Source organism: Podarcis vaucheri (genome assembly GCF_965113315.1).
Source record: "Podarcis vaucheri genome assembly, chromosome: 5".
NCBI lineage: Eukaryota > Metazoa > Chordata > Lepidosauria > Squamata > Lacertidae > Podarcis > Podarcis vaucheri.
The window spans coordinates 36647896-36674260 of record NC_138763.1 but is presented as its reverse complement, the minus strand read 5'-3'; the positions used below and the strand labels follow the sequence as shown (position 1 = coordinate 36674260).

At 41.4% G+C, this 26365-nt stretch overlaps 1 protein-coding gene across 2 annotated transcripts in view; it reads right to left on the bottom strand.

Annotated features, from left to right (window-relative positions):
- Positions 1–26365, bottom strand: part of LOC309531939 (glypican-5-like) — a 407839-nt gene that overhangs the window by 225525 nt on the left and 155949 nt on the right. The window contains exons 4-6 of one of the 2 annotated variants that reach the window (XM_082221811.1): positions 17238–17371; positions 13792–13851; positions 10029–10154 (exon numbers count right to left, since the gene is read on the bottom strand). In XM_082221811.1, coding sequence (XP_082077937.1) covers positions 10029–10154; positions 13792–13851; positions 17238–17371 — 320 coding nt within the window. The remainder of the gene's footprint in view (positions 1–10028; positions 10155–13791; positions 13852–17237; positions 17372–26365) is intronic. The other variant, XM_082221812.1, reaches the window with a different exon arrangement.

The window sequence follows — 26365 nt, the reverse complement described above, 5'->3', positions numbered from 1 at the left end:
TTATAAACAATACAAAGGGAGGCGGGATTCAACAAATATTCTCAAAGACAAAAAGTTTCAGGCAAAATACAAGTGCCGAAAGAAGCCCAACCACAAGCAGATCGCACAGCTGTTAAATTGCGATCAGCAACACTTGAGCAGCTTGCTCATCCAAAGCAATTTCCTTGTGGGCTAGTAACAACATCACAACTGGCAACACAACTGGCTCAAAGGAGAGATGAGACTGAAGGGGAGGGGAGGGAAAGAGAATTATGCATCATCACAGAGCCCAGGTGGCAAAGCTGACAGAAAAATAGCTCTAAAGACTTGGGGATATTCCAAGTATTCCCCCCCCCTGTGGATACTCAGGGGTACACAGAACAGGCACCTCCCCCCTCAAAAAAGTTAAAAGTGTGGCACTTACTGTAACAAATTCATGGCAAGTACTTGCACCTGGGAACCAAGAACCCACACTATGCTACTATGTGGCTGTACCCTCACATATACCATTTCCACCATTTAAAATTAGCCACAGTTCCAGGGCTAGATTAAGACCTTGAGAGGCCCTAAGCACTTATTGGGTGCCCCTATATATATCTAATTCAAAATATAAACAATAATAAACTGTAAAAACATTTTTTTTGAAATGAAATGAAACCTACAGTATGATGGAAAATGTTGTTTTTTTCCATACTTTCACTTTATTAATATTTGATTTTTAAAATCCTTTTTCTAATTTCTGTGGCGCCCCCTTCCCACCAGCCCTTCACAGTTCCACGTATCCAGAAGGTGGCAGCCATGCAGTCAATTGTGGAGGTGCCTGGTTGCACCACTCTCAGAATTTTGCACCCGGGGCCATTGCCCCTCTGGCCCTGCCATCCTACACCACGGCTGCCACAAGTTCCATTGCACAAAACTGCAATGCAAAAGTCCTGCAATTTACCAAGTTAACAGGACTGCAAACAGATCCAACCCCCCCCCCAATAACATGGAAATGAGACCAAACTGTGAAAGATCACATAAATTGCAAAAAATCACAGGTAAGGAAATGTCAGGAAGACAGAATGAAGTTCCATTTGAATGCAACCCTTAACTATCTTGACAGGTACTCAGATTCCTGTACTCAAATTCAATAAAGTAGATTGCGAACCTCTGCACATTTACTCACAATCTGAAAGTCAGTTTCCCCCACACAGATGAGTCTCTGAGATGATCCTCCTTCTCTTTGCACCAGGTATGAAGCGTCCTTGGCAAAGCGCCCTTGGGTTGGACCTCCTCCTCCATTGCTGGGCCTCGATGGCAACTTCCTGTCAGTGGTGGGTGGAAGCAGCAGAGTGCTGGGCAGCTGTGAGCCACCATTTAAATTTCCCACAATGCCCTGGAACCCATTGCATCAGGAGCATTTGGCAGGAATGAAAATGCTGTCTGCCAGACTCAGCTGTTGAGGGTATTTTTAAAGGGACACCCAGGAAAGGCATCAGCTGAGGGCCCTGGCAGCTGCCTAAAGAGAACCAGGACACTGATGTAGTGCCTATTTGCACATCAAGGCAACAGACTTTAACAGCAGGCTGCATGAAAAACAGTCATTTCAGACTGTGATCACCATGCATATCCCACCCTTACACATACAACTCCCAGTGGCTTGGCAACTGCACTTGCGGATTAAGAACGTAACATGGGTGAACAGGAGGCATCACTGCCAGGGTTTACATGCCCTTGTAGCATACAGCTGACTGAGCCCCAGATAGCTGAATAATCCACAGAAGCTGCTAGGTGGCATTGCACTACAGCAAAGGAAAGGATCAGCAGGCTGCTGTTCTCCCCATATCCTCTACAGTGCGATGATTAAAGAACAAACCTCTTCTTTTGTTCTTTCATCCTTTGCAGGGTTTATTTGGAATTAAACATCTTGTTGGCATTGGCCCTGTTTCCTTCAATTCATTGCTGTTTCATTCAATTCACCAATGCCGGTCACCAGGGTAGCTTTCTCATTTCATTGAGCCGAGATAAGTCTAGTGCTGCTGTTTGGGTTGTGAAGGCATAAAATGTAACTGTAGTCGGGTTTTTAATTTGGATCTGGGTGCCCTTTCAACAGCTAAAGCCATTCCTTGGCTTCAATTAGCTAATGAGGCTTTTGCCGTCATGAATCAGCTGCTGAGCTGCAGCAGGCAACTGGCAGAAATAGCAAAGGTGGGTTGTACCTGCCCACATTCATCCTGAAAAAGAGCCATTGAGGAAAAAATGGGATGCAGTGCAGGGAAATTGTTCTTAGGATCTATTGTGGGGAGCTGGAATTCAGAGTACAGGGAAAAGACCTATAGAGTGGTACCTCTGGATACGAACATGATCCATTCTGGAGCCCCGTTTGCATCATGAAGTAAATGTAAGACGCGACTGCGCGTCTGCATGTGCGCGGGTTGTGTTTCGCCGCTTTCGCGCATGACACCATTTTGAGTGTCCGCGCATGCGCGAGTGGTGAAACCCGGAAGTAACACACTCCGTTACTTTCGGGTCACTGCAGAACACAACCCGAAAATACTTAACTTGAAGCTACTTCAACCCGAGGTATGACTGTATCTGTTATTAAATCACATGGCAAACACACTTGAATTTCTCCCCATTCATTTCACCATTTATAACCTGATATTTTGCTCCATGCATCAGGAACCCTTAAACCTGACTAGGTGCTGATATACATAGCTGTCAACTTCTCCCTTTTCTTGAGAGGAATCCTATTCTGAATAAGGGAATTTCCCTTAAAAAGGGGAGACATTGACAGCTATGCTGATATATGTGACAAAAACCCAGCCCTAGAGCAGCCATCCCCTTCTTATATTTGCTTTGGATGGTACAGATGGGTTTTGCACAAACATAAATGTTTGCATGGTGCCAGAAACAGACTACCTCACAGCACAATAATTTATTAGATTTACATCCTGCCTTCCAATGTGACATATGGAGTAAACATTTTCCTGCACAAAAAGAACTCATGATGCAGATTTAAGTGCCCAGACAGTTTTCTTTTTGAAACCCCAAAAGAGTCTGGGACAAAACAATATCCCAATCAATGTATCCATTTTTTTTGTCACTGGGGTGTTTATCGTCCCAGTCAATGTTAACGTATTCCATTAGGTTTTATATTTTATTTATTTAAAGGGGGGAATTCTCTGCATTTGTGTGCCTTCTTTGGAAGATATTCGCTAGCTGTGCAAATTTTGCTTTTCAGATGACCAATAACTATTTGTAAGAGAGGAAGACTATAGGATACATTTTAAAATTGCTTCATCCCAGCAAGATTGTGCTTGGTTTTTAGTGTGTTGTTTACTCTGAAAACATTTTGATGACTGTGGCAAACTAGAAACATTCAAAATACATTCCATGTTCCTGTCCCCCCACCCCCTTACAATCCACTGTGACTTGGTTTCTGAGGTAATGTATGCTGTAGGCTCAAGGAAACCACAATAATTCCTACAGCTGCGCTCCTCCCTTTGATTTTGACATCAAACTTAATCAGCTCTTAAAAAAATAAAATCTCACAAACCCAAGCTATTGTTTTCATGTTATTCAAAAGTAGTTCTAAGATGATTCAGCTCCTAAGCATTCGCGTACCCTTCCCATGTAAAGTATGGGCCATGCAAAAGCAATTGGGCATCTCTATTGTGTTGTCATCAAAGTTCATTCAAAAATATTTGCCAGTGTCTGTATTGCACTGACTGATTGGACCTGGGAAGCTATCCTCCCCCTAAGTGCCTCTTCCTAGCACATCTGGAGGTCATATACAACAGAGAAAAACTCAGAAGAGGGAACCCAACCATGCACTGAACACGGGTTGAGTTAATGGTGAAAATAAGATTTAAATCAAAGCCTACTCTAAGCCACAGCACTACATTAAGCTCTCCTGCTTAAGGTAACAAGATCCAAACATTTAGAGTGGAAAAGGTTGAAATACAAACGTTCCTTCCCATAAACTCTGTATTTTTCTTTTAAATTATTACTATTATTATGGCTTCAAAACCAGTCTCCCAGCTGCTTCTTTCACAGTAGCAGCTGCCACTCCTGATTTAATGCAAAATTCTAATTCAATACACGAATTTGTTCTGCAAAACTTAAACCACCCTACTTAATGACTGACATATTTTTATTATTTATAAATATTCTATCGTAATATTTAATGTCATGTTTATGTGGTGCATTATTTATAAAGTCTACATTTGTTTTTCCTAAAGAGCTAAGTATCAATTCGTGGATGCCATAAATAAATATTACTCACCTTGCAGACAACTTCTTGAAATGCAAGAAGGGGTAGGGAAATTAAAACCAGGACCCTTGCCTTGCCAGTGTGTATGCTTGAGGAATCTCAGGGCTGAGTTCACAAGCAACTCATCCAACCGCATTAACATGGATGATCTACTTTCTGATTCACTACAGTGGTACCTCGGGTTACAGATGCTTCAGGTTACAGACTCCGCTAACCCAGAAATAGTACCTCAGGTTAAAAACTTTGCTTCAGGATGAGAACAGAAATTGTGCAGCAGCAGCGGGAGGCCCCATTAGTTAAAGTAAAGTGGTACCTCAGGTTAAGAACGGACCTCTAGAATGAATTGAGTTCTTAACCAGAGGTACCACTGCATTGGATTCAGAATTACATCTACCAAATGCTACCAAACCCTCCACAGAGAATGCAGAAAACTGATGTTTTTTTAAGGGAGCAAAGGGTCGTCACGCTGCAAGCTTTGATTAGAACAGGTTCTAAAATCCAAATCCCTCTAGTTCTCAGGTTAGGGCCCCAATCCAGATCAGTGGATCTGGGTAGCTCAGTGCCGATAATTTGTGAAAATAAGACCCTGCACTCAAATGCATAGCTAAGGTCACACATAGCTTGGCCCAGACTGGACATTATTGGAGGAAGAATGGCGGACTAGATACCCCTTGGGTCAGATTCAATCTATACTGGCTCTTTATACAGTCCTATCCCCCTCATTTTTTTTCCATTTTTGGCTTTGCCTGAAACATGCTGAGTTATATTGTTTTCAGTTCTTTTTCACTAGGTGTCACTTTAGTGCTACTTGGATTGCTGACAGCACTAAAGCAGCGGTACTTGAAAACCTTGAACCCTAAAAGCAACTCTTCACAGCTCCTCTAGCAGCATTCCCTCCAGATGTTTCACAGGAGATAAGGGGCTGATTCAGGATAATTTAGAGCACAATCGTGTAATTTATAGTACAATCCTGTTATCCAGTCAGCACCTTTACAGAAGAGGTGAGAAACCCCAAGCCTGGGGGCCAATTCTATCATCAAACCCTTACTATCTGGCTCATGGGCAGCAGCATAGCATTGTTTGCTGGTGCCCGGGGTGTTTGCCTGGCGGGGCAGGGTGTGGAGAGTGAACAGAACCCACTGTACTAGCTTAGCCCTTGCCACCCACGCTGCTGGGCAAATGCATACGGAGGGTTCATGGGGCCTGCTGTGCCTGCCTCACCACAAGAGCCAAATGGGGCCATGCTGTGCCGCCTGGCCAACCACCCATGCAGGAAGGAGCCTGGCTGGCCACCGCGGCCCGTGGCGGCTGAATCTCCTCAATGCTGGTTGGGTGGCCATTCAGCAAGGGGGTCAGGGGCATGGCAGTATGGCCAGGCCAGGTTCTGGGGTCCAGAGACCCCTGGCAGCAGGCAGGGTGGAAAGTGGATCCCTGCGTTGTACCCCCTCAATATTGTGCACCCAGGGCTGTGCACCTGCCCCCCCTACTACACCCCTCCTCGTAGGGCTCTCCTCGTGCCATACCCCGTCTCTCTAGGCTACAACTCACAAGCCCTGCTCTCACCATCCTTGAGAGCTTTTGTTCAGACAGAACAGGTCCTTGGACTCTCCCTTGCCTGGAAGGAGGTATATGTTTTTGCATAAACCTCTGACTTTTGCATGGCTGGAATGTAGCTTACTGTACAAAAGATAAGAATCAATTGTGCCACCTTTAATCCTTTGTTTTTAATCAAAATGCCTCAGCGAAATGCCTCCCATCTCACTCTCCCCCAGTCAAATCACCTTCCATGAAAGAGACTTTTCTCTTGGTGAGATACAGCTTCCTGCTAAGGTGATAAACGAATCTGAAGCAAACAAGCCTGCAAAGAATTCCTTAAGGATCTGTAAACAGAACACACAGCAAGAAAGCACACACAGAGAGTGCCAAGTACGAAGACTCAAAAGCTTTCCCCGCTGCGATGCCATCAGGGACAGAGATGATCTTTGCAAAAGTTGTGAAGGTCGCACAGTGTCTGCTACATTTATGTGGCTTATTTTATTGTGTTGGTGCAGATTTGGAATCACACCAAGCCAAGAACAGTTTCAGCATGAACTTTCAAGACACAGTAATCATCCAGGTTGCTTTGTCCTACTCATTGTCAGTACAGTCACAGCATGACCTGCCAACTAGGTATAAGGAATGGGGTATCGTGCTTGCTTGCTCCTCCAGAAGAGCACCAAGCATCTGAGTGAGCAGCTGGTTGAGGCCCTGTCACTCATCAGGGTCCATCTGCCCTGGGTTCTTGCTTAAAAAATAATAATCAGGGCTGACCCTACATTGGGGAAGTGCAGGAAATGAGAATGTTGCTGACATCCAACCACCCAATTCTGTGTAGATTACTTGGAAAGCTGGCATTGCTGCCAGTGAATCTGTCAAGACCCACTGATAGGGGAGGGAGCCCAACCCTCCTTTGCTTCAATTTCCCTACCCTTCTGCTTCTGGATTTAACAAAAGTTAAGAGTTAGGTCTGTCTTAACTTTAATTATGGTCAATATTAATCTGGTTCTCTTTTCATTTGCTAGTCAATTGTGGCTTCAAATAAGGGTCCATCAATAGCCACAGTTAAGGGATAGGCCATGTTGCACGTTATTGTTTCCTAAATAGACTCTGCCGATGAACAATTAAAGGGACATGTTTGAAGTCACTGACCCCTCTTCAGAACCATGCTTGACTGATTTGAGCCAGATGTAATTGTTGCTTATTTCTAGTAACATGTATATGTAGATTTTCAAATGTTTGTGAGCCACAAGGGTCCAATACCTATCACCACTTTGTTGTTGTTTAGTCATTTAGTCGTGTCCGACTCTTCGTGACCCCATGGACCAGAGCACGCCAGGCACTCCTGTCTTCCACTGCCTCCCGCAGTTTGGTCAAACTCATGCTGGTAGCTTCGAGAACACTGTCCAACCATCTCATCCTCTGTCGTCCCCTTCTCCTTGTGCCCTCCATCTTTCCCAGCATCAGGGTCTTTTCCAGGGAGTTTTCTCTTCTCATGAGGTGGCCAAAGTATTGGAGCCTCGGCTTCAGGATCTGTCCTTCCAGTGAGCAGTCACCACATTACTTAAGGTTTAACGCTTCTGCTATAGCATTTTTTTTTAAAAAAATATGCTGAATGTAGCCAAGAATCCAGGGCTGTAAAACCAATTGTGAATATTCAAGTCTACACAGAAATCACTACCATCACCATATGGAAGGGAATTACTAAAACCATCAGCTGATCCTTCTTATCTACTCTGTTCCTAAGCATTTTTGCTCTATTTCTACCCATTGAACAAGAGGAAACTGAAAACAACTCTTCCAGTGGGATTCACCTAACTAACAAGGCCTGTCTGTGGAATCCCTGTGCAAGGACTACTACTTGTGCAATGGGGTTGTCCCCCCTCCACTCCCCCCCTCCTTGAAATTAGCTGGAGAACTCTCTAAACAGTGCACATTGGTAGGAGATGGGGCATCAACACTTGTGCAGATGGAAAGATTGGAAGAGTGCAGCATCATTTGATTCCACCCTTTGTCAGAATTGCAAAATAATGTGCAAAGTAGCAATGGTAGAATGGATTAAAAAGATCAGAGTGGCGAGGAACCACAGTCAAATGTTTCTTCTCATCAAGCCTCTCCACCTGCAATAATCAACCTACCTCCACATGGAAGGTAAAATGTTCTTTCTAGCTCCAGTGCTATGATCCAAGAGGACTGGTAATGGCATCACATCCAATATTACATATTTAATCAACTTTCAGAAGTTATATTGCACCTCTGTAAGGCAGTACAAACTAGGCAGGAATTAAGTGTCACCTACCCAAGCCAGAAAGGCCTGGTGACAGACTCAGAATGACAAGTGTATGTAAGTGCTTTTGCCCAGTCCTCAACACACCGGTTGAAAGACACTGACACACACACACACACACATATATATATATATATATATATATATATATATATATATATATATATTTATAATCATATTTATTAAATTTTTTAATAATAACAGAATAGAAAAAATAGAAAAGATAGAGAAAAGAAAGAAAAAGAAAGACCAAATTTTAAACCCTTATTTTCGTAACCTTCTTTCTGGGACTCCCTCCTTCCCCTCCCGACTGTATTCCCCTTTCCCTACGTTGGTTCCACAAGTTCTCATTCCCAATTTAAACCTAATATGTTGTACCTATTAGCCAATTTAAATTACAATCTTAGCATCACTCCTCATCTTTAACAAAATAGAACAAAGATTTTTCCCCAAGATCTACCCCGTTTCCTTCCACGAATTCCCCCTTTTTTTCCAAAACATGTCAAATCAAAATACCAAAGTTATATAGAAAGATAAAAGATAGAAGATAGAAGAAGATTCCAAAAGTTGGTTACATAGCCTTTGGATTCTAAAATTCCCCCTCCCTTCCCCGGTTTGGATTCCCCATGTCCATCAGTCTGTATGTTGTCAGCCTGGAGGTCTCAAGTCCACAGCCAAATTTTTCTCAATCCATCTTGCCGGTTTTCTTTAAATTTGCTTGTTTTGATAATGTTTAATTTCAAAAATCCAGTCTAATAGAGGCCTTTAATTTCCCTTGGTCATTTTTGCTCCTCCCATTGTTCTTTCCGTGGCGTAGTTGGTCCTTTGTTCTTTTGTTTCTCACTTTCTCAGGTTTCTATCTTGTTCAGCTGCAAAACCATTCTTATTCTGAAATCTAGTATCTCTACAGAGGTTTGTTATTCAGGAACAAAAACTTTCGTCCAGTTCCTACCTTGCTTAGAAAAATTCTATTGTGTTGTCACCTCTGTAGACAAAACAATATTTCAGTTTTGCTACTTTCCCAGGAGCTAAAACCAGTACACATCCCAGAGTAGTTTTCCACATACGCCACTTGTAATGTCCCAAAGCCCCTCTAGGGGGGTTACAGTAACTTTGTGTCCTCTAAACCAAAAGTCAAGTTGTTGTTTCTTTTTCCCCCCGACATTTTGTGTCCATATTTATGTCCAATTGTATCAAAATTAACCAGCAAAATACTTGTAACAAAGTCCTCTTTGTATTCTCAAGATTTGACAGCTACTTTGACAGCTGTCAAACTCTCCATCTCTCTCCGCCAGGTTCTCCGAATCGCCCCGGTTCCCGGGGGGGGGGGGTTTGCCTTTTCCCTCTCACCCTCAACTTTTCTCCTCCAGCACAATTCTTGTAGTATCCCATCTCAGTCCTTGTTTTAGCATGTTTACAATCAGGGAGGGGACTGACTTCCTTTTTAGATCCCCCCCCGCTCGTGCCGAATCCGAAAAAAAATTCCTTTTTTTTCTCCTTTTATACCCGGTTACCCAATTACTCACGGGTTGTTGTTAAATGTCCGAATTTCAAATGGAAGAAGCCAGCGCTCTCCGACGAATGGCATGCGGCTGCGCTCGGCAGGGGAAGCGATGGACTCACAGTACCACGCCGCTCCCCGGCACCCGATCCGTAGCCTTTAAAAAGGCTCCTTCACGAGTCGGGAGGGCGCTGACGGCACCAGCCGAGTCCCCATGTCCACGGGCTCCGTGCTCGTGGTTTTTAAGGGTCCCCGCGTCGCCGGCGCGGTAGGACCCAGCCCCTGCCGAGCAGACTCCCTCCGGAGCTCGGAGGGAGTCCGCCATTCGGCGATGGCGCCAACCCGGAAGTCCCGACACTGACCTATATAAAGGGTTTTGTCCCAGTCCAGTAAGAAACAATCAGTATGCAGAAACAAATTCCCTCCATCGTGTCCACTCAGAGAGAGAACACCCCTCTCACAGTTACCTTTCTACAACATCCTCTCCATTCCAGCAAGTCGAACTGTCTTTCATCACAAGATCACCATCACAGAGTCTTTCAGTTAAAGAGGCATAGAGTGTTCTGGATCGTTTCATGTAGTTGATGAATTCCCTAGAAATGAAAAACATAATGTTAGCAATGCAACACCAACAGGAGCACATTTAACATTCTAGGCAACTTCGTAATCTTATTTTTTTTTTTTTTATAATAATTTTTATTACATTTTTTCCAAATTACATAGAGAACAAAAAAAAAGACAGAGCTAAAGACAAAAAGGAAGAAAAAACAGAAAATCTCAACCATTTCGACAACTTATTTCAAATTTCCTTTGGACTTCCCCACATCTCCCACATGAGTGCATTCTTGATAATAAAATTTGCCAGCAAATTATACCCTTATTTCATGTGTTTCTTTACATTTTCAGTTGCAATTTAAGTTTAAATCTCTTATTCTCCAATTACTCTAAAAATATAACATAATATCCTTTTTACCCGTTTAAACTTTGATTCTTTCATGAATATTGTCAGTTTCATAGATAATAAAATTTCATTGCTGGGGCTAACGTTCCCAATCATACGACGTCTTATGTTTCATACAACTTATAATACTTCTGCAAATAGTCTTTAAATTTTTTCCAGTCCTCCTCCATTGCCTCTTCTCCCATGTCTCGGATCCTTGCAGTCATCTCGGCCAGTTCCATGTAGTTCATCAATTGCGTCTGCCAGTCCTCCAGTGTGGGCAAATCTTGGGTCTTCCAGTGCTTAGCAATAAGGATTCTTGCTGCTGTTGTAGCATACATAAAAAAAGTTCTATCCTTTTTTAACACCTTCTGGCCGACAATGCCCAGAAGGAAGGCCTCTGGTTTCTTGGGGAAGGTGTACTTAAACACCTTTTTTAACTCGTTATAAATCATTTCCCAAAAGGCCTTCAATCTTGGACAAGTCCACCAGAGGTGAAAGAATGTCCCTTCAGCCTCCTTACATTTCCAACATTTATTGTCAGACAAATGGTATATCTTAGCAAGTTTGACTGGGGTCATGTACCACCGGTATACCATTTTCATAATGTTTTCTTTCAAGGCACTACATGCCGTAAATTTCATACCGGTGGTCCATAACCTTTCCCAGTCTTCGGACATAATATTGTAACCAATGTCTTGAGCCCATTTTATCATGGCTGACTTAACTGTCTCATCCTGAGTGTTCCATTTAAGCAGCAAGTTGTACATTCTCGATAATACCTTGGTCTTTGGTTCTAACAACTCTGTCTCAAGTTTCGATTTTTCCACCTGGAATCCTACCTTTTTATCTAGCTTAAAAACCTCATTAATTTGGGCATAGTGTAGCCAATTTTGCACCTTATCCTTTAGTTTTTCAAAGCTCTGCAACTTCCAATTACCTCCAATGTTTTCTATTATTTCCCAATATTTTGGCCAGTGTGCCTCCATATTGGCTGTTTTCCGAGCTTTGGCCTCTATTGGTGAAATCCACCTCGGAGTTTTACTTTCCAATAAGTCTTTGTATTTTTTCCAGACCATATATATTGCTTTCCTGACAATATGGTTTTTGAACATTCCATATGTTTTCCCCTTGTCATACCACAAATACGCATGCCAACCTAACGAATTGTTAAAGCCTTCCAGATCTAGGACATCAGTGTTTTCCAATAAGATCCAATCCTTCATCCAGCAGAAGGCCGCAGCTTCATAATATAACCTTAAGTCCGGCAGGGCAAACCCCCCTCTCTCCTTTGCATCAGTTAATATTTTAAACTTTATTCGGGGCTTTTTGCCCTGCCAGACGAACCTTCGTAATCTTAATCCGATGTTCATTCTTAAACTTCGGCCCAGCTCTGTCTAACTATTCTACTGAGTTAGCAATACATGAGCAAACGCGTGTACTGAAATCCCAAAGGGTCATTCTTGTATGAATAGCATCTTGGTATGTGTGTGAAAGAGAGAAGTGGCAAAGCAGAGGAGAGGGTGACGCCTCGCCTTCCCTACCACTTTCCCCATTGAAAAGTTCCTGCTTCAAGTCAATTTCCTCAGTCACCAAGTTCCAAACCAAACCTTCCCCATTTTCAAGTGTGTCCTGGAGAACACAGAAAAGACCCAGGTGGTGGTTACAGCAAGGTTTTTGCCTTTGGAATGGATAATATTTCTGCTGAAGAGCCGTCCAATGAAATTCTAAGAGTAGAGTCTAGTCTAGATTTGTATAAGATACCACCTATCAAAAATCCAGGCATCCTAGGACTTCCTTCATTTAAATTATGGTGTCCCAAACTTGGATCTCCAGCTGTTTTGGGATTACATCTCCCACCATCCCTAGCTAGCAGGACCAGCGGTCAAGGATGACGGGGATTGTAGTCCAAAAACAGTTGGAGACCCAAGTTTGAGAAATCCTGATTTTAATTCTAACATCAAGGAGAGAAACAACTGAATAACAGTTGCTGGAAACTTCAGGAGGAAAGAGTCCTCTTGGCCACTGTGAGAACAGGATGCCGGACTAAATGGGCCATTGGCCTGGTGTCATGGAGCCAGCAGGGAAGGCTCCAGAGTTGGAGGAGGGGGAGAGCAGGGAGCCGGTAGAAGAGGCAGGACTGAGAGAGGGTGGAGCGGAAGGGGAGACCACTCAGGCGGAGGCAAGTCTCCCTGATGTTAGAGAACAGCAGCACCCCTCTACCAGCTCAGGCACGGAGGGAGAGGGAACACCAGTTCCGTCAGCCCAGGACAGGAGGGGGTTAAAATGCAGAGAACAACATAGACGCCCAAGATGCTTTGCTGGAGGAGGAGCAGGAAGTTCCGACTCCCGGGATCTGCTACGGACAATTCGGACGCTTGAAGCGATGCTCTGTACCTTGTAAATAGTGTACAATAAAAACAATAAAACTGTAAATACAACTCTGATGGAGCAGGGGGATTTATTGCGAAGGGCTTACCAAACCTAGCAGTTTTTTTTAAATATTCTTATGTAACTGACTATTTCCAGAACACAAAGTCCTAGGTATTTTCCAGACGCCTAGCCCTTACCGTGAAGACAATCACATTCTTAGCATACGGAGGATGATCCAGTCTCTGTGTGCCTCAATCTCACCATAGCTGCAAGAGGATTTCCATACCACTGGCCTCATCCTGAGCCACTCTTCCTCCCTACAGGTCCAGGTGCAAGAACTACTGGACATGTAGGAGGAGGAGTTGGGTCATGCACACAAGTGCAATTATTGCCATTTTCTCCAGATACAGATAAAAGGCCAATTCTAGCTTAGGAGTGGCAGGCAAAAGTGAGATTTTAGTAGTGAAAAGTCTGCATGTTAGGATAGGAATGTACAAACTCCCTTTTAATATTGAACACAAAATTGAAATGCATACTTAGTTTTGAAGAGTGATATATGAATTTTCAGTATAGAAACAAAAAGCCTTGAGTGAAAAATATGATTGAAACTTCAGATTGGAGCTAAAAAGTATTCAAATTTCATTGTCTATGTTACCCATTGTAGAGCAAGGAGAACATTTTCTGGTATGTCTTTAAACAGTAGACACCTTATTTTAAAATGATATTTGAGCCAAAAGTTCCAGTATTTCCCCCCTCTTAATAACATGGTTCTTCTAGATGGTTGTATTTGAGTTAAGAAATTAATATTAGACTATTCTTAAATAGAATAATCTTAAAACGAAAGCAAAAGCCTTGAGGTTTGGACAGCTCATTTAAAACGAAGAGACAAAAACATGTCAGCTTCTTTTCATTCTTACCGGGCCATTTTTTTCAAACTTCTGGATTTGTCATTCTTTGAAGCTTTCAGAGGCAGAGAACTGGAGTGGGCCAGGGAGAATAGTCAGAAGGCGGGGAGGAGGAGTGGGGAAGCAGGAATTCAGGCAAAGAAAGAAAAAGAAATGAGAAACAAAAAGTAATAAATTATTTGAAAGAAAAGATAATCAAGAACATGCACAGGATTAAACCAGAGAAGCACAAATGCAAATAAAAAAATATGCTCCAGCAAATAAAATATGCTCCAACCTATATATTAAAATATAATAATAAAGGCACAGTCCACCCACAGTTTAGTTCTGGGTAGATTGTGCTCTGTGCTTGAGGATTTGAACTTTACTCTAAAACATGTTAAAAGAAATTTATCCTTTTTTTTAATGGATACCATTACAAAATGAAGGTTCAAAATGCTGAAAATAAATCTCCTGAATTTATCTCCAAATGTCACATTAAGAAAAGTTATTGCATACATGTGAGAACAGAGCAGGACAAATGATTTGTAGATGAGAAGAAGCACATGTGAAAGTGCTTGAGATGGAAAAGCATTCCTTCTCAGGGGAGCAAAACACTTATTTCCACAGGGAAAAGAAACAAAGAAAAGATCATTGCCCCTTCAGGGATATTGGAAGGGTAGGGTTAAGTGAGTAAATAAATCCATATCTGCTTGTTTTAGTTTACATCATTTGCGAAGTGATGTAGCTCAGTGGAAGAAAACCTGCTTTGTATGCAAAAGGTCCTGGATTCATTCCCAGGTGTATCCAGGTGAATTTTTGGAGAAAATATCTCTGACTGAAACCTTGGAGAACCCCTACCCATCTTGGTAGACAATACTGAAGCAGATGGACCAATGTTTGTATATGTTCCTTATATTCCTATGAAATCCCTATAAAGGAGTTTGGATTTGATATCCCGCTTTATCACTACCCGAAGGAGTCTCAAAGCGGCTAACATTCTCCTTTCCCTTCCTCCCCCACAGCAAACACTCTGTGAGGTGAGTGAGGCTGAGAGACTTCACAGAAGTGTGACTAGCCCAAGGTCACCCAGCAGCTGCATGTGGAGGAGCGGGGAAGCGAACCCGGTTCACCAGATTACGAGTCTACCGCTCTTAACCACTACACCACACTGGCTCTTAAGGGCTTCATTTGAGTTACAAGAACCTTCCAGAAACTTTAGATCACTGACATATTTTAACTCAGAAGGTCCTATGGGAAATCTTATGAAATGTGGGTGTTTGTAATGGTCTAGTGTATGTCCTTATATTGTTTAAGTTTAAAATAGAACACCACAGGTAGTAGAAATACAGTAAAATCTAGACATCATGTTACCTCAGCTGTTTCCTTCTCCAATTAAAGTGCCAACCACTCTGCTTTTAAACAAAGTGCATTTACAGACTATGTTTAGTAGCAGAATTTATTAATGTGGATCCTAGATAGGATAGCCAATACATCTATATGTAGGCTCCTTGTATGAGTGACTGCTCCTGCAATCTTAAAATGTTTCAGAACTGCTCATTTTGAGACTTCCAAGTTAATAGAAAATTGTATTTCCAGAGTCCGTTCATTTCTGAGTTGTGTTTGGTAAAGAAAAACAAAAGAATACCACTAACATCTGCTGAATAGGCATAGCATCGCATGTACATGCAGAGATAAGAAGAATTGAAATACCATGCAGTTTTTGAGCAAGCTTTAGTCATGCCAGCGTCATCCACAGAGAAACAAGTTTCCAAAGTTCAAAAGATATGGGAAGAGGAAAATAAATTTAGATGGTGATAAAACAGAACACCATTACTTTGAGCAAACATCAGCTACAGGAAACAGAGTGGGGGGGGGAATGGGGTGGAAGGAAGAAATGCTTACCAATCTGGAACAGATTACATCACAATCTTGGTAGAAAAAGAAGGCTGTTCTAATATTTTATTCTATAGCTGTATGCTGGTCACCAGTTAGTCATTAGGACTGCCTACAGTGTTGGCTGACTTCAGCCCCAACTGGAATTTGTAGCTGCTCAACTACTTTATGTTACTCTAGATCTTGAATTTGCAAATGAGCATTCACAAGAGTTTGTTGCATCAAAAGGGAACTGCTTACAGGAACTTTGCAATAAAGGACATCATGTTGCTTGTTAAGGTATCTGAAGTTGGTTGGAGTGTATTGGTCTAATAAGCTACAAATTAACACCTGAATTTCTGCATGAACTCATTATCATTTTAGATGGGTCTGATTCAGAGTTAGAATGAAGTAAGGCTGCTCACATGGGCTTTAACTGGTATACTGGTAATGGATATATTATTTCCTCCAAACAGCTGAAGAACAATTTATTGTGTATTCAGGTTTTCTTTTAGCTGCTTGAACACTAGAGACAAATAAGGCGTTTTGGTGCAGATTATAATGCTCTGCTCAGAAAATTCATATGAATACTTCTGAATTCTCTTATGGTTTAAAGTCACTTGTTATGGAATAACAAAAAACAACAAGGGACCAGAGAATCTGCTTTATGTCTCAATTAATCAGCGCTTTCCATTAGTGGACAAGGGAGCAGAACTCAGCTCTAGGAATCGTTGGATCCATCCCAATAATGCCATATGGGTAAATGCTTCTTGTTCACCAGCTATGATATTAAAATTTGGCCATATACAGCTGCAGTGCAAAACATAACCTGCTCTTTCTCTTCAGTTAGGTTGTAACAGTAAGCAAGTACATAAGGTAAAGGTAAAGGGACCCCTGACTGTTAAGCCCAGTCATGGACAACTCTGGGGTTGCAGCGCTCATCTCCCTTTACTGGCCAAGGGAGCCGGCATTTGTCCGCAGACAGCTTCCGGGTCATGTGGCCAGCATGACTAAGTCACTTCTGGTGAACCAGAGCAGTGCACAGAAACGCTGTTTACCTTCCCGCCAGAGCACTACCTATTTATCTACTTGCACATTGACGTGCTTTTGAACTGCTAGGTTGGCAGGAGCTAGGCAGAGCAATGGGAGCTCACCCTGTCGCGGGGATTTGAACCGCCGACCTTCTGATCGGCCAGCCCTAGGGTCTGTGGTTTACACCACAGCGCCACCCACTTGCAAAGTACCGGTATAAAATATTTACTAATACCAGGTGGAACCTATAGCTCTCCAGAAGTTGTTGGCCTCCAATTTCCATCAGTCGCAGTCAGTATGGTCCATGGTTAGGGATGATGGGAGTTGTAGCCCTCCATATGTTTTGAACTACAAGTTCCCCATGTGTAACTTGAAGCATTTAATCTAGATTTCTAAATAGGACCAGTTTCATATAAACATGCTTAGTGAATATGTAATGGAAGTGACTATTGGAAAGCCCAATTCTGGTTTCAGAAGTATTGGATTGTTTTTTTTTCATTTCTTTAAAATGGTGCATTTTGGGGAAACTCCAGTTTCAAATTTATGAGGAAAAATTGTTGCATCGGGGTTACCTCCTTTTACTGCTTAGAGTATTTGAGTGTGTCATTGTCAGAGCCTGTGTCTCAGTTACTTCTTTTGCTTGAACTATGTTGTCTGGTAAAGGTCTCACTTCTTTTTCTTCAGGCTGTCCACACACTTTATCTACCTGCAATAAAACGGAGGGAGAGAAAATGATTACATGGTAAGAACTAGCAGGCATGCTTAGCATCAAAGCTCCAACTGTGGAGAATCTACATGAGAAGGACTATGGGATGGAGATGGAGTATCAGGCTAGCCATGCATTTGTTCAATTGTGTATTTATACACGTTATCTCTATGTGTCGTCCATATGAGAACACACATCCACCCGTGGTTTGTCTGCAACAAAGAACAAGCACTTGCACGGGGCATGTGCAATGTAGGAATTGCAAGAGGCAATGCACGCATTTCCATCAGATTGCACAACACATGTATCAGAGAAGGGTTTGTGTGAGTTGTAGGACCAGCTCCTGCATGTAGCCATGGTGTGAAATGACCCTAAAGCAGGCATAGGCAAACTTAGCCCTCCTGGTGTTTTGAGACTACAATTCCCATCATCCTAGACCACCGGTCCTGTTAGCAAGGCATGATGGGAGTTGTAGTCCCAAAACATCTGGAGGGCCAAGTTTGCCAATGCCTGCCCTAAAGGGCTGAATGCAGATAGTACAGCGGTGATGAAATTATTCCAATTCACTGTAAAGGAGCTTGCTTATATTTCCAGAATACTTCTGAAACTTAATAAGCTATTAAAATTTAGTATCAAAATAGAAAGTAGAAGTAGAGCAGTATTATAACAAACTATGTAATAATAATAATATTAATAATAACAACTATTGTGGTTGTTGTTGTTGTTGTTGTTAATTAATTTATTTATACCCCACCCATCTGGCTGAGTTTCCCCAGCTACTCTGGGCATCTTCCACCTAAACATTAAAATACAATAATTCAACAAATATTAAAAACTTCCCTAAACAGGGCTGCCTTCAAATGTCTTCTAAAAGTCAGATAGTTGCTTATTTCCTTGACATCTGATGGGAGGGCAGGCACCACTACCGAGAAGGCCCTCTGCCTGGTTCCCTGTAACCTCACTTCTCGCAATGAGGGAACCACCAGAAGGCCCTCGCAGCTGGACCTCAGTGTCCGGGCAGAATGATGGGGGTGGAGATGCTCCTTCAGGTATACTGGGCCGAGGCCATTTAGGGCTTTAAAGGTCAGCACCAACACTTCGAATTGTGCCCGGAATCATACTGGGAGCCAATGTAGGTCTCTCAAGACTGGTGTTATGTGGTCTTTGCAGCCGCATTGGCGGCCGGTGTTATGTGGTCTAGCTGCCGCATTCTGGATTAGTTGTAGTTTCCGGGTCACCTTCAAAGGTAGCCCCACGTTGATCGTTATGTGCTGGCTTGCAAGAGCAATCTTTTAATATCTATCACCTAGGGGTTTGAGATATCAGCCATGTGGACTGGAGGAGGTCCTCTTTTTTAAAAAAGTGGTTGTGATGTTGCAGTGGCACGCCTTTAGAAGCCGTGCCAGTTGTGGTCCTCTTTTTAAAAAAGTGGTTGTGATGTTGCAGTGGCACGCCTTTAGAAGCCGTGCCAGTTGTGCTAAGAATGAAAATGGATAAACATCATCATATGTACCATGTATCAAAAATCAGGAATTTCAGGGGACCCCCAAGGTTTGAAGAAGTACTGAAAAAACTGCTTGGAGAGAAATGGAAAATTGTGTGGGAGGCAAAACAAAACAAAAGTATTCAGCGCCTGCAATGATTACTGTATATCTAGCTGAAAGGATGGAAGGCACCTACAATTCAGTTAAATTAAAAACAAAACAAAAAATAAAGCAATAAACAATGCAGCAATTCTAAAACTAAAGGCCAATGACAACCCCAATGAATACATTGCACAACATGAACTGACTGGAAATGATCAGTAACACAAATGATTACAATTAAAGCTTAGCCAAGCCCTATTGCTACATACTAATTTGTTTACTTCTGCTTTTTTAGTTGAATTGCATGTGATTCCTTGAAACACACATGACTTAGTCCATAAATTATTTATCATAAACACTTCAGTGTGCTGTTTTCTTCTTCTTATAACTTTCACAATAATAATGGTAATGTTATAAGGAGGTATGAAGCAGAAAGATCCCACTGTCCCAAAAGAAAGACTCAATAATTTCGTAGAGATTATGGTGATGGACATCTCTCACCATCCCTGGCAACTGACCAGGCCTGATCTGGAAGGCCATAGGTTCCCTATTCCTCTGCCTTATCGTCCAAAAAACATATAATTAAGAGTTGCAGAAACATTAGCTGAAACAAACAGAATGAGAGTTTCAGCTGGCCGACCTATTAATTAAAGCTTGCAGCTGTACATTTTGCAGTGTGTTACTGAAATGATATACTACCGACCCATTTTTGTGTGTAATAATTATCAATAATTTGGCACCCATAGAGATGTGAATTCTAGAGTTGTGCATACACACCCCATCTGATTTAGCTCCTCAGATATGGGACCTGATTTAACATCTCGTATTGGACCCAATCTGACCTGGGATGACCTGAACCAATCCTGACCCCAACTTGAATTTGGGACCTTGCAAAGTACTCTAATTTTTAACCTTAAAACTGGCATGGGGTGGGGCAAAAAGGAGGCAAAGACAGCAACTCTCACCTGCATTGTTTTCTTCTCCCCCCTCCAGACTGCATGTTTTTAATCAACGTTTTAAACACTAATTAAACATGTGGTCAGCAGTGGGTGGGGGGAAGTCACCAACCATGTATTTCTTTAGGGTTTAAAACCATGATTAAAGAGGTCCCTCCCCCAATTTAAATGAATAATGGTATGGAAATATTTCAAATAAATAAAGTGAATGCAATGTATCAATAATAAAAGTGATAAGTAATGGTGAAGTCTAAAGGTGAATGCACCATTAATTCCTATCACGGAATATTGTTTTACAGCACCATATATTTTCCTTGGCTATTTTGTTTTCCATACCAATAGCTGGTTGATAACTGGTAAGTGTAGCCTATCAGTCTCAGTGGTACGCCTGTCTTTCTTAATTCAAGAATTTTACATACATGAAGCATTGTGCAATTATTACAAATGATCACCATTTCAACAGCTTCACACCAAAAAGGAGAAAAAAGATCCCCTCATTTGTCCATTCTCACAGCTTGAGAGACCCAACAGATTCGGATCATATTTAATATGCCTATAATCAAATGCAGAGAAAAAAACAATCTCCTTCTAAACCCGGAAATCTCTTATCTCCCTAAATCTTCAGATCCTTTACTCTCTGTTCAGAGACATCTCTGATTTCTGAAAGGGAGACATTTTTCAGGGGCGAATCTAGCTTGCAGAGAGTTGAAAAGGTATTTTAAATTATTGCAGACATTTTGCAAGTACTCAATGTAATTCCAGGCGCGGTGTATTAAAAAAATTAATAAATCCCAGCAGTGTGGCAAGATGATCTTTTGAACTGACTCACTGCTTCATGTGACCTGAAGACGCTTAAAAGGATAATGGCTATCTGTGCAAAGATACCCTTAAGATCAAGTACTAATCATTCTTGACTGTCAACTCCTACCTTGTTAGCGGTGAAGTCTGGCTTTGGATATTGACAATCAGCAAAGGTTTGTGCCTAAGGGTATAATTACCATAGTCCAGTAAATAAAAGGGGAATCTATTGGGAATCAATCCAATAAATCCTTTTAAAAGCTCTCAAAAATATTAGGTAACTCTTTAGAAAGATAGCATAAGAAGAAATCAATTTAAAAGATTTCCATTTTAATTCAATTTCCATTTTGGAAATTAATTATATTAGGCCAGAGATGTGCTGGGAGCTCATGTTCTCTTAGCTGGAATAAAAAAAAAAATATTATCAAAGTATGGCTGAAGCTTTTTTCTTTCTTTCTAAGTCATGTCCTCTTGTAAAACACATATAAAGAAACATGAGAACAGTCTTCACAATACTGAGTAAAATAGTAATTAATCTAAACATGGCTAATAGAAAGCATGCACAACCAAAGCTCTTTAATTTAAAAAGCTTTTAAAAATCTATAGCTTTTCCCTATACAGGGAGAAGTCAGCCAAAACATTTTTAATTTTTTTTTTTGCACATTTGTGGGTATTGTTTTCCAAATGGGATTTTGACCCCTACAGTCTGATTTAACTTTTTTAAATGATGTTTTAATGTGACTGTGATTATTTTTGTTTCCTTATTATAAAAATGTACAAATGTATGTTTGCTGCTTGAAGATTTTAACGGAAGGCTGGGTTAAAAATACTGAAATTAATACATCCCACATATTTTACTTGGCACATTCTTCTGTGAATCATTTGATCTTGCAACACGGTATTTTGAAGCTGTGAAGTTGGATAAGAGATAAATAAAATATTAGCCTATGTTGGTATTATGACTCTGTCTGGTTGTGCACTACTCCACCCCACATAACAAGATTTATTTGCCTTACTCACTGCCTCATCACTTCCCTCAGCAGACATAGACCAATTTACAAGGTCAGTTGAGCGGAGTTTCTCTCTCATGACTTTGAGCCAGAATACGAAACCAGGATCAAAACTGGTTTTCGTATCCTGGTTTGTAAACCAAGATTAAACCACAGCTTCCCAGTTCAGTTGCTATGGAAAGCAATGGCTTTGCAAATCGTAGAAGTTGTCTGTTATGGCATACAAGAGGAGGGAGGGGTTGTGGAAGCACAATGCTTGCATTAGACCAAAATAGTTATGCCTGAACTAACTCAGTATCTCTCTGTTACTTGATAGCTTGCCTAAATTGGCAGGTACCTCATTCAAACAACAGGAAAGCTTAATTGGCCAGCCAAGAAATCACATGCTAGCTATACTTATTAGTCCTCAACATGTCAGCAAACGGCTTATTCCCAATTTGCCCATTTGAAAACCTAAATATCTAAGCGTGTAATTTGCCTTTGACTCACACCCATTGTCATAAGGCTGCTTCAGAAGCAGACAATGATAATATTATTTTTACCTTAACTCTAATTCAAATGCATTTTTATTCATATGCACCTATTTTTATTGTGTTTTATTATTTTATAACAATATTTTATTATCTTTGGCATGGGTGAAGATGAAAATACTCCCTTACTATTAAGTCCTTATCTTCACAAGACACCGATCTATCCCTTGAGTAAACTACAGCCCAATTTAGAAAAATCTGAGACATTTTAACTGCATTTATGTATACATTGGGTGCTCAGTTGATGACATATATGGTATTCAGTAGCAGTGTGCCTGTCTGTGTTAACTGCAATAACTTATTGATTTAACCCAAAGGTCAGCATTTAGGAAACAAGAAAGATGACACCTTCTCTTTTCTTCTGAGGAACTTGTGGACTATGAATGCAGGCAATCTGTCCCTTCCTGTCATCATGCCATAAAATGTCATCCCTCCCTCCCCACTCTCTAAATATGCATGCAAACAAAACCATCACAAGTCATCACATAAAGCTTTTAAACACCATTCAATTCCCATGTGAATTGAAAACTACTTCATTTTGATTGAATTTCCCACAGTCAATGCAACTTATATTCTGAAACTATAGATTTCTTACTATTTCTGAAATACATATACCTTTTGAAACCTTCTGCTGTCCACACCTTTCAACTCTGTCCCCTGTCACTCTCTACTGGAAGGCTGAGTAGTACTAATAGGAATATTTTAGGTAGCATTTCTGCTGTTGCAGATGAAAATCTCCATTCCCCCCCCCCCAATAATTAAATTATCTTATGCTAGATTTCAGCCTCCAATGACTTGTGAAAGTACTCTCCACTTTTTAAATACTTCAAGCAATAGCCAAGTAATGATTTGGCCTGACAACTTTTTTAAAATAAAAAAGGTACTTTCCCCACTAGGAACAAGCGAGTCATCACACAGACAATTAAATATGGCTATGCAAAGATGCCCCTGGAGTGTCTGCCCAGCTCTGAACCTGCTGTTGTTGCCTTCCCCATTTGTGACAGCAATGCTGCTGCTGCTGGTTATTGCCATGATAATAATATTATAATAATTTATTATTTATACCCCCAAAAAAAATCTGTCTGGGTTTCCCCAGCCACTCTGGGCAGCTTCCAACAAAAGATTAAAAATACATTAAAACATCAGTCATTAGAAACTTCCCTAAACAGGGCTGCCTTCAGATGTCTTCTAAAGGTCAGATAGTTGTTTATTTCTTTGACATCTGATGGAAGGGCATTCCACAGGGCGGGCACCACTACCAAGAAGGCATCATGCCTGGTTCCCTGTAACCTCACTTCTCACAGTGAGGAAACCACCAGAAGGCCCTCAGCACTGGATCTCAGTGCCCATGTTGAACAATGGGGGTGGAGATGCTCCTTCAGGTATACAGGGCCGAGGCCGTTTAGGGCTTTGAAGGTCAGCACTAGCACTTTAAATTGTGCTCACACCTGCCTCTGCCTCACTGTGTGAGCCACTGGTGAGTCAGTGTGAGGCCTCAGTGGCATGAATTAGGAAGTGTGAGGGTTCAGCCACTATGCTTGTGCTGCTGGCACACCACCTGGAGCTAAGCCATGGCTTCGCTTAGTGCTGCATCCAAACTCAGAAAGGAGTCAAACTCTTCTCAACATTCTGTGTACAGGGTTGGCATATTATGTGCTGATGCAGAACAGGCTTTCTCTGTTGTGGCATGTAGAAATGGTCTCTTCTTGAAGATCTAGCTGGTACCAACTGTGGCATCTTTATGGCAGCAGCTTGAAGCCCATTTATTTTCCCAAGCTTTCTGTGACTGAAATAATTTTATGAAACCATCCCACAGCATTCAGTTTTTATCTGGATTATATTACCGGTGTCTATCTGCTCGGTGTTTAGCATATTATTGAGACATGCTTTGCATATTTGATTTCATATGTTTGTAACCCACATTGGGGTTGGGGAAAAAAGAGGGGTGAAGTAGACATTTTCTAAATAAATATATAATATATTTAGAAACTGGTCTTACCTGTTCCTGACTCCCTAACCCCCCCCCCTTCAGTTGCTTCTATAGATTACTCTATGTATGCAAAGAGTCTCAACTAGCATAAATTCCAGGATAATTTAATTTTTTACCAGCTGGAAATACTGACTCTTTGCTTGAATTAATACTAAAAAGCAATATACCACTAAAATGAATCATTCGTCCCTATGCTGATGCACTTACACAAATGCACAAGCATAATATGCTGTTATCTGAATTACATTACTATAATATAGTTCACTATATAAATTAACTTAACAAGAACCAAGAGCGATTAGATCATGAATCTTAAATATTCTCATTCCGCAATAGCAGCACTAAGAGAAGATTGTCTCCATTCTGATCCTTTACTGATCTGTGGGCTTCACTTTCCAGCTTCCATATAGCCTTAGACAGGCATGTTTCTCCTAGTGGGATGAGAAGGAGAACAAGGATATCCTAGCTAGCTCTCTCTGCCCTGTCCACCCCCACTACCTTCCATGAACTGAAAGGCAACCTTCTGCAGTGGGGATAATGTTGTACTCATGGAGGCAGCACCACATGGTTTAAAGCTCTGTGTGATATCAGCTCTATATGGTGTGGAGAGCCTCTACAAGTATACAGGCTTCTTGCTCCAGACATTTGCCCTCCCATGTGTGAAAGGCAAAGTTGGGAGGGCACAAATCCAGCAAACAGTCTGGAACAAAAAGGGAAGGACAGCCAGCCAGGGTTTTATCAAGATTAGGATGACAGGAGACAAGGGAGTTTGGTAGTGGGTCTTTCAGGACTCTGGACAGAGCCCAGGAAGTGGACAACAACTTGTTTCGACTGGTGCTACTTCTCAGCTGAGCTGTTTTATAGTCCCTAAGCCTGACCACATGTCACCGGCTCCACCCACTTGCTGAGCAGCGTGGAGACCTACATTTTTGGTCTTGAGTCTCGAATGAGCTTGTGCTGGGCAAGCTGCCTGTGTTTGTGTCTCAGCTCCATGGAGTGTGAGCCTCTTAGAGGCGAATATGCTTGACTCTTGCTGGCTCGGGCCCAGTGCCTCCTCAATCAGTACCTCAGCCTCTGTGTTCAAGTTACTGCTGGACTCTGAGGTCATGACCAAAGGCAGTAGGACCAAACAACAGGGAAACAACAGAAGTGGTAGAGATGGTAGTGTGTCTCTGGTTTCCCTCATGTGATTCTATGGACATGGGAAGAACAGCTAGGATTTCTAGTTTCAAATGAATTTCTAAAACAAGAACTCCTCAGCACAGCTTCCAGTTGCTTAACATTATTTGAATCTGTTTCCTATCCAAATTATTAGAGCACATGTGTATTAATTTTTAAGTGTTTGTTATCATTGTGCTTATTATTCTATCAAGCTTCTTTGTGTGAGGTGTTCTACTGACACATCCCTGAACTACTACAGGTTGGTAAAACAATACCAAAATCTAAAATAAAATATTGATGCAACCATATGTACAAACCACAAGATTTGTTTTCTGTGGTTTTCTTATCTATACACACAACTTCGCATGTGAATCACTAAAATGCTTCACAAAAAGTATTGTTATGCAAACATATATATGGCTGAAATGAAAGCAGCAACAAAAGGAACATGAACAAACAATGGATTTTTGTTGTTTTAAAGGAAATAATCAAGATTTCTAATGGATTTGACTCCACTTTAGAAATAAGGCCAGATAATTCAGAACTCCAAACTTGAGGGAGGAAAATGTGATTTGGATAATGTCAGAACATCCCTCAAAAGGACTCCATGGAATTTTCTTTCCAAGACTCAAGGAATTATTGATTACTTGAAACTGAACAAAATCACAACTCATGCGAAAGTTCTAGAGATGAATAGATATTTAACTACCCATATTTTATATGCCCATCACACAGTCTTAAAACCCCCAGCATTACAACCCACCTAAGTTGATAGGTTGCAGGTTTCTCCTGTCCTGTTATCTAGTGCCTCTGATACATATGTATTAAGAATATTCCTGGAAACTTTCCTACTGCAAATAAATGATATGCATATTCATTTCATGCCCACAATAACAGACCGATGCATTTTAAGAGTGTCACAACAATCTGTAGCCTGTTGGATCTATGAAGATGTCTGACCTT